This window comes from Taurulus bubalis (assembly GCF_910589615.1).
Source record: "Taurulus bubalis genome assembly, chromosome: 10".
In the NCBI taxonomy this organism is placed as follows: domain Eukaryota; kingdom Metazoa; phylum Chordata; class Actinopteri; order Perciformes; family Cottidae; genus Taurulus; species Taurulus bubalis.
Window position 1 is genome coordinate 26,159,934 of NC_136598.1, and position 9,417 is coordinate 26,169,350.

General features: G+C 40.7%; 1 protein-coding gene across 1 annotated transcript in view; it reads left to right on the top strand.

Moving 5' to 3' along the window:
- Positions 1-5,045, top strand: part of LOC306742649 (class I histocompatibility antigen, F10 alpha chain-like) — an 8,884-nt gene extending 3,839 nt beyond the window's left edge. Inside the window, exons 4-9 of the mRNA XM_079225048.1 lie at positions 345-647; positions 963-1,073; positions 2,915-2,932; positions 3,380-3,427; positions 3,975-4,028; positions 4,205-5,045. Coding sequence (XP_079081174.1) covers positions 345-647; positions 963-1,073; positions 2,915-2,932; positions 3,380-3,427; positions 3,975-4,003 — 509 coding nt within the window. The 3' untranslated portion in view covers positions 4,004-4,028; positions 4,205-5,045. The remainder of the gene's footprint in view (positions 1-344; positions 648-962; positions 1,074-2,914; positions 2,933-3,379; positions 3,428-3,974; positions 4,029-4,204) is intronic.
- The last annotated feature ends 4,372 nt before the right edge of the window (positions 5,046-9,417 follow it).

Sequence of the window (9,417 nt, forward strand, 5' to 3'; positions counted from 1 at the left end):
GCCTCCTTCTCTCCTTCACTTCCTCCCTTTGCCTCCTTCTCCACATGTCCTCCGTCACTTCCTCCCTCTGCCTCCTTCCCTCCTTCACCACATTTCCTCCCTCACCAAGTGTATGTTTTACTCAGGCATCTAAACTACATGACATCAAACATGAGTGATACTATTAATGCACAGTAGCTGATAATAATCTCTCCATCTCTCTCTCTCCCTCTCTCCCTCTCCCTCTCTCCCTCCCTCTCTCCCTCTCTCTCCCCCTCCCCCTCCCTCTCTCTCTCCCTCTCTCTCCCCCCTCCCCCCTCCCTCTCTCTCCCTCTCTCTCCCCCTCCCTCTCTCCCTCCCTCCAGAGCTTCCCTTGGTGTCTCTCCTCCAGAAGACTCCCTCCTCTCCAGTCTGCTGTCACGCTACAGGGTTCTACCCGGAGAGAGCCGCTCTGTTCTGGAGGAAGGATGGAGAGGAGCTCCATGAGGACGTGGACCACGGAGAGATCCTCCCCAACCACGACGGAACCTTCCAGATGAGCGTCGACCTGAAAGTCTCCTCGGTGCCAGCTGGAGACTGGGGGAGGTACGAGTGTGTGTTCCAGCTGGCCGGTGTGGAGACCGACAACGTCACCAGACTGGATGCAGCGGTGATCCGGACCAACGGAGGTGAGGCCAGGAGGAGGAAGGAGGCGAACACGTGTGTTCTGAGAGTTATGCCTTTTAGTTTGTGCTGAATACCACTTCATTCTTGTGTTGTGTGCTTTAAGCTGATGGACGCCCTCTAAACTCAAACAGACGTTGGTTTCTTTCATTTTGAAAAAGGCCGTTTGTGCCAAAGTGGTTTCTTTATTTTCACATAATTATTTCTGCAGTTATCGCAAATGAAACGATGACATTTTGTGTTTTCACAGAGACACACTTCAAAGTCCTGACCAAAGTGATTCACTGCCTCAGCTTTTGTTTTGTTGTTTTGCTCAACAGAGAAGCCCTTTGACATGACCGTCATCATCATCATCATCGCTGCAGTGGCTGGTCTTTTCCTCCTCGTCCTCCTCGCTGTCGGTGGATTCATGGCTTACAAAAAGAGGAAAGGTGAGAAACTCAAGGATTTCCAAGTTTGACGTTTCCTGTTCTTCTTTGATTTTAGCCTTTGACTTTCTGCTTATCAGGTTGCAAAGGGAAACCAGCTTCAGGTCACTTTCCCAGTCTGAAGCAACCAGCAGTAAGACGTGTAGAGCTCAGAGCCCCAGTGTGATGGTGATGTGACAGGACCATTGTAATCTAACAGAGAACTGGTATAACGCTCCAATGAAATCAGAAAGGGAGAAGGGTTTTAACCCTTTAAAAACAGTGTGCGAAAATCCCCCTGCGCCTATTATCAGACAAAAAACAACAACACATTATCTCCGGAACCACATGGTTGTTTAACTTCATCTAAAGTGCTACAATACCGCTGTAACGGGACGGCCCTGACCTGGTCAGAACTTAGGGGAAGCGTCTACTCCTTAAGTTATCTTATTCCATTAAACGGGAGTCCCCATTGAGTAGAGTTCTACACTCTTATTTTAGAGTATACATTTATTTCAACAGTTATTATACACACAGTACCATAACGGAGTCTTTTTCTTTACTTGGGGGTTTGTTTATACCCCTCAGTAGCTAAGAGTCAGTTCACCAGTATTATATGTTTAAAAAGCGTAAAAGGTCACATTTGTAATTCATCAACCGTTTCTTTTTTGTCTTAGAAGCAGTTACCAGTATTACAATGTAGGAAAGTCTCTGTTTGATTTCTCAAACTGAGTGGTTCCATCTCAGGGACAGAGTCCAAGAGGAACTGAAGAGTGCACAGTTTATCATAGTATGTATAGGCTAGTGTGTGGGAAGATCCCTTATCAATACATAGTGGGAGTGACTTAGTAGCAGGTGTGTGTGGTTACAACATGCACCTCGGCCATACGGCCAAAAGGGTTAGTAGTTACTGTTTCAGAACAACTTCAAAGAGGGCAGCTGAACAAGTGTCAGACAGATTATGTGTATTTGAGTAATTGGTGTCTGTGGTTCAACATCCCCTGAACCCGATCACATGTTCAACAGCTACAAGAATACAGATTAAAAAAACACAAAAGGTCAGCTGCAAGGCACAGGATCTACTATGACCATATTTAGACTTGTGTCATGTGATTGATAAGTGTCATAAAAAAACAGGAATGTATTACAGCGTATTAAGCGTGATGGAAGACTATTTCACTCAAAACAGTTTAGCATAATGCATTGTGATAAAAGACTATATTTCACTCAAAACAGTTTAGCATAATGCATTGTGATAAAAGACTATATTTCACTCAAAACAATGTAGTTATAATGCATAGTTATAATGCATATGTAGTTATAATGCATAAAGAGAAAAGTAAAAGAACTTAGAAAAGAGAAGAAAAGTATATATAAAGAATTTGTCATAACCCAATGCTCAACACTGCAACCCTTGTGAGAAGAGACATCTGGTGTGAAACATCATGAAAGTAACCGTTAAGTTTAAGTACTTATGTAAACTCCATTTTTTAACCGAACGTCACAGTTTTTTGCCTGAAACTTCTTTGAAAACCCGAATGCTGTGTTCTATTATGATGGTTGTTGCAGATTCCAATTCTTTGGTCCTAATCTTTCCAAAAAGGTGTCTTATTAGTATTTGGGTGGTTGCTAAGGCCCTGAACCATACAGTTTGAAAAACTCGGTGACCGCTTGAGGAGGCATTTTTGAGAAATCTTGTCATATCGTGCTGAATAGTTCATAGTTATGATCAAAATATCTTTTAAAAGTGATTTTTTTGCAGATATCATTTTTTTCCCCAATACTTTGCTCAGATTTAGTGGAGAAAAGATATTCTGAATATACAACTGTGACGTCTGACATCCTGTCTTTTCTTTTTATTTCAGATAAAGATCCTCAAGGAAGTAAGTAGAAGTGTTTTAATTTCATTTAAACTGTAATCTTTGACTAGATGCTCATGTGCAGAGTGGTTAACAATGAGTTGTAATTCATAACTCCAAACTGACATGATCATAGTTTTTCTAACTGATATCAAGTGGGTGAAGTACGGGTGAATAACATAAATGATATTCACTTGCATATGATGTCATTTATACTTTCATCATTCCTACAATGTTAATATGTTTTAAAATGAAAAAGTAGAAATTATCATAAAGTAGAAATAAAGAAAGAAAAGCATAAGAAGAATAAAATCATTCTGTACATACTCGTATACACACATCTGTGCATACAGAGCACAAGACGGTTGATTTTAGTTCCATGAGTATAAGATTATAGACTCAGAACATTTGTGGAGAGAAAGTTCATCCAGGAAGCTGAACTGGATGATTTATGTTGTTCTGTTTTTGTAGGTGTGATGACTCCACTTAACCCTCCTCCTCCTCCGATGAGCGGATCAGGTTCATATCCATCTATCTATCTATCTATCTATCTATCTATCCATCCATCCATCTATCCATCCATCCATCTATCTATCTATCTATCTATCCATCCATCCATCTATCCATCCATCCATCTATCTATCTATCTATCTATCCATCTATCCATCCATCCATCCATCCATCCATCCATCCATCTATCTATCTATCTATCTATCTATCTATCTATCTATCTATCTATCTATCTATCTATCTATCTATCTATCTATCTATCTATCTATCTATCTATCTATCTATCTATCCATCCATCCATCCATCCATCCATCCATCCATCCATCCATCCATCCATCCATCCATCCATCCATCCATCCATCCATCCATCCATCCATCCATCCATCCATCCATCCATCCATCCATCCATCCATCCATCCATCCATCCATCCATCCATCCATCCATCCATCCATCCATCCATCCATCCATCCATCCATCCATCCATCCATCCATCCATCCATCCATCCACCCACCATTGACTTGACTATTTTTCTAACTGTATGTCCTTCTCTTCAGGGTCTACTCTTCTTCAGCAGAAGACGTAAGCGCCTCCACACAACTGATGTAAAGGTAACTACTTCCTCTTCCTGTCTGAAATATCACCTGTATTCATATTTATACTCATGTTCAGAACACGCATTCACTTCTCCGTCCTAAAGGTTTGACACCTTTCCATTTCTGACACATTAGAGACATATTGTTACTTTCTACACTCTTCATTTATGAATGCTTATTTATTTTCCCAGACAGATGCGGGTGGCAGCGTGAAGAGGAAGGAACTCCTCTCCTTCACAAATTGGCGACAGTAGACATCATTATCTACAAAGATGAAGAAAAGGGGCCACCTCACCACCAACATTAGGATTGAATACCACTTATGTTTTATGTGTCATCGGCTGGAATACAAAGAAAACACATTTGGAAAAACTGGTTGAAAAAAAATGTATTAAATTATTTGGATCATTTAGTTTCAATATGAGAAAAAAAAAATGAAATCCCTCAAATGAGGAAGATTGTTCTTGGAGATCTTCAGAAGAATGAAAGCATCACAGCTCTCTTCACATAAAGATGTTCATCTCAAACAAATCCACCAGCTACACTTTAATACTTCTGCTGTTGGGCTTTCTGCTGAAATCAATATTGGTAACACACATGTAACACACACACACACACACAATATAGACATCAGTACATTTGTTTCCAGTTGTGTAAATAGTTTGCTTGTGTTTTTCTTTCCAGCAGATCACATTTAAAGATCTAGGTTTGATTCCATACGGGCTGAAGCAAATCATATTTTATGTCTGAGGTTTTTCTGAATTAATCAAATATTTTTAAATATCATAGTATTTAAATTGTATCTGAGATTCTAAAATAGTTGTGTGATGTTTGAAGCTTCTCAGCTGATAGACGTTTTCTTTAATATATTTCCTGCTGGTATTTTGGGACCCGGGATGTTTGTGTATAAATTGAACATTAATGCTCTGAATCTCTTCTTGTGTTGGGTTACGTGATGAAAGTCAAATGAAGTCGCTCCGTTTCATTCTTTTTGTACTTTTGTCTTGCTTTTCAATAAATTACCCATAAATCCAAATCTCTGTGTCTTGTTGTGTCAGAGCGGAGGACCTATTGTAATCGTAATGTTTATTATTAGGGCCCGAGCACTGACGTGGTCAGAGCAAAGGACCTATTGTTATTTGAACGTTTATTATATGTATATGTCGTCATTGCGTGGGGAAAGGAGGTGCTTGGGCGAAACCTACATTTTTCAAAAATTGAACATTAATCCGACTTGGTGAAAATTGCGATCTTATTGGGGTGTCGAAAATAAATGTTTGATAGCGCCCCCCTAGAGTTGAACTTCTGTTTGACAGCACATACCCATCACCCGTTATGAACGATTGACTTGATATTTTACACACATGTCCAGTTCCATCTACTCTACAAAAAATATTTTCGGTCCGTTAAGCTCCGCCTACTTAGATTTTCCGCCATTTTGAATTTTGTAAAAAACACATTCTTGCCCACTCCTCCTAAACGCACTAAAGAACTCCTCCTAGAGATTGAATACAATTGATTTCACATTCTGGCAATATGATGTTGAGACCTTTGCAGGGAAAAGTTACCAAAAGATTCTTAAAATATCGAACTATGTGAGCGCAGAGCAGCGGCAAAGAGACACCATTTTCCATGAAAATGGAAGTTGTTTTTACTCGGCCGTACATGATGGAATCTGCTCCATTCTCATGACATGACCTCCTGACCCTGAAGAAATCCATATGATCATTTTTAATCCTAGTCATAGCGCCACCTAGAGGCAACAGGAAGTTACATGTTTTCTACTTGTACACCGTGCTCCTCACAGATTATTCAGATCCCTCTCAAAGGTTGTCGGAACAGACTTAAGACATTGGTAATGCATCACCTTGAAGATTGTTAGGATCCGTTGAACGACGTCGAGTCGAAGCATCGCAGAAGTTTGATCCTTCGCCATGACCGAATAAACCGATGTAACTCGACTCCACATGATAAGATCCTTTCCAGATTCATTTAGTTAGAGTCATAGCGCCACCTAATGGTAACAGGAAGTAGAATGTTATATACTTTGGCTTGCTTCTCTTAGTAGGTCAATCAGATCGACATCAAATTACTTCTACACAAACATAAGACTTTCATGATGCCAGCCCCCAAATCTTTTGATGTTTCATGTAACGCTGTTGCCGTGGCGACCCATCCTTTGCGGTCAACAACGAAGGTACTTTTGAGGATCTAAGCATGCTCATAACATAACTAAACTTGGCACACTCATTTAAAGGCAACGACGTAGTTACCTGATATGATTTGAATGCTTCAAAATGGCAATTCAGCTCGATAGCGCCCCCTACAAATATTCATTTAAGCAGCCCCAGCGCTACGGTTGACCTACATGTATGAAACTTGGTAGGCATATGTAACACATGTAAACTGAAAATAAAGTCTCTTGCGACCATGCTCTAAACCGTACCGGAAGTCGGATAGCGCCCCCTAAAGAGCTTTCTTTTTTTTGACAACCCGTGAGTTGTGAACAGTGGTGGCTGGTGAATTTTTTTTTGGGGGGGCGCAGTTGGGCGGCGCGGTTTAAATAGCACTCCACAATGAGAAGAAAAGAGGCTTTGAGTAGAATATTCTAAAAAACAAAGCTTTATTTCAAGAAAACACAGTGCTCAACACTCCAATAACAACTATCAACAAAGTGTAACTTTGGGCATGAGAGGTTCAGAGCAGAATGCTTTAAGAAACATTGGGTTGGGTTTCAGAGGTTTACAGAATAAAAGAGGTGCATGAAAGAGGTTTAGAGCAGAATAGATTCAGAAAGAGAGACATCACATTTTACATTGGGTGTTTGACAGAGTAGGCCCTACTACTCGTAAAGACATTTAAACTGCAGTAAGGAGGCACTGGTGAGGTGGTCTTTGAAGGCAACGCGTTCCCGGTGTGTCCAAGTATGGTGTCACCAACCTACAGATGAATATATAGAGAGAGACAGATAAGATGTGGGAAATATCTACTACAAACAGGCTTCATACTACAGACAAAAGCCAACGATCAGAGTTTGTTTTGTGTGTCTTGATGGTCCCACACACACACACACACACACACACACACACACACACACACACACACACACACACACACACACACACAAATTGGTATTTTAGATAAAGTTATAGTCTGATATGATATCCACCCAAAGCTAACAATGTCCAGCATGTGTTCTGCTGTGGGAAATAAAACACACACACACACACACACACACACACACACACACACACACACACACACACACACACACACACACACACACACACACACACACACTCTAACACAGGCATCTGCTGATGTTGACACTCACCTCTGCATCGATCCTTCAAGCTCATCTTCCTTCACAGCCCGGCGCTTCCTCGCTGCTCAGAGCCACTTTTGTGCGCCCAAGGATTCTCGTTTCATCCGCCAATGAGAAGCTGTCCTCGCCGTAACGCCCCTGAAACGTTTGCTCGCTTCCATAGACTTCCATTGGTCCGGCGCCCCGAGAGGGGAGGGGCTTTCCTCAGTGATGATGAACGCGATATATTATATTTGGTCACATTTAACTGGTTTTAAGTGGTTGTTGACAGGGGCTTACGGTCTCCCACACACATTTAGCGCGTCAACACGCTATATTTCTTATTTAAATTATGTGGTACATAATGTTTTTTGACAGTACATATTATTTTATTTTTTTCTTCTTTTTTTCATCGCAAAATTTTAAGAGGGGCGGCGCCCTAGCGCCCTCTATTGACGCACCGCCACTGGTTGTGAAAGCCCACAGTTTTTGTCCCTTATGACCAAAGGACCTGAAGTTTGGTTCACATGTCCGGTTGTGTCTGCTCTGCAGAAAAGTTGATTTGTGTTCAGAAGAAAAGGACTAATGAACTTCTAAGGAGAACATTCAACTAAATTCAACAAAGCAGCCCTTGCAGTACGTTCAACATAGATATACAACATTTGGTAGGCGTATGTACCACATGTAAACTTAAAAATATATATATTATAAAATATATATAAATATATGTATATATATATATATATATTTACAGCTCGCAGCTGTGAGCGGACCCTCGCTCCAGCAGGTCGAGCAGCTGTAATTCAGTTTATACTTCTGAATAAGTCTAAACTTTTCATCATTATTTCATGATTTTGTGATCATTATTTAAAATCATGTGATTCTGCAATTCTAGGTAAAATTCAGGAATTTCCTCATTTTCTTTGGGTTTAGTTTGTTGTTTTGTTGGCGAAGCTGCTGTTTCAGAGGAGGAATAATACAAATATCATATTTATAGTATTCATAGTTCATTTATTCTCCATGGATATATTTGATGTATTTAGTTGATTTCTGTTACTGATCATTTATTGGATTCTGACTGGTCTTGTTTGTAAAATTCTTATCGTGAAACTGGTCTATGATTCATCATTAGGGCTTTGGTGCTGCAACACATGCATTCTATTTTAATGAAAGGCTTTACATTTTAGAGCTTCTGGTATTATAATAAAAGGTTTGGTTGAAAAAAGTCCTCTTTTTGCTCTTTTTCCGACATAACAGCTTGTGACCATTTGTCTTGTGCTGGATACATTTTAGCAGAACCATCAACAAACAAAACAAAGTGTTCACAAAATGTCATTTGCAGCTTTATTGATAGTTTACTTTTGGCACAAAACACTGGACAGCGCCCAAGGTTGGAACCCCCAGAGGGATGGAGAGCAGGGGATTCTCCAATGGGAAAGGTTGTTGGAAGTAACCTCTGAGCCAAACCAGCGCATGAGCTGCAGCAGGAAACTGTGTTCATGAGCATGACTCATGCATCTGATCAGCAGCCTGCTGCTCTGTCTCCTAGCGGAGCTTCATATTGATCCTAGAGACACCAGAGCGGTTTCTTTCTTGGTCTCTAACTCTCGACTGAAAAAGGGATCTCTGGCATCTTCTTATATCCAGTCTATGTCATGAAGCCAGTTTCCTGCTGCAGCTGCTGCACTGGTTTAGCTCACTGGTTGCTTTGAACAACAATCCTCTCTGAAGGATTCGATGCTCTCTCTGCCTCCCTGGGATCAAACCTCTGGTGCTGTCCAGTGTTTTCTCTGCTCGGTCTTTGACTTTTGAAATGTTACGCAGCAGCCCTTGAGATTGTGTTAATCTGGGCGTTAAAGGACGAATTAGATCTAAAATAACACTGAGATTCTTTACGGTGTCGGAATTTGAAAAGAAAAGCTTAATAAAACGAAGCTCAGGGGTGTTGCGACGAATTTCCAGTCAAAAAACTCTGTCGTTCAGTTAAAAAATGGAAAAATTACTTTTTTATGGGAAAACATTGTCTCACTGAAGCATCCTGGGACTTAACATTTGCATAAACCTCCGCCCCTGTTGTATCACGTGTTTTAGAAAACACGT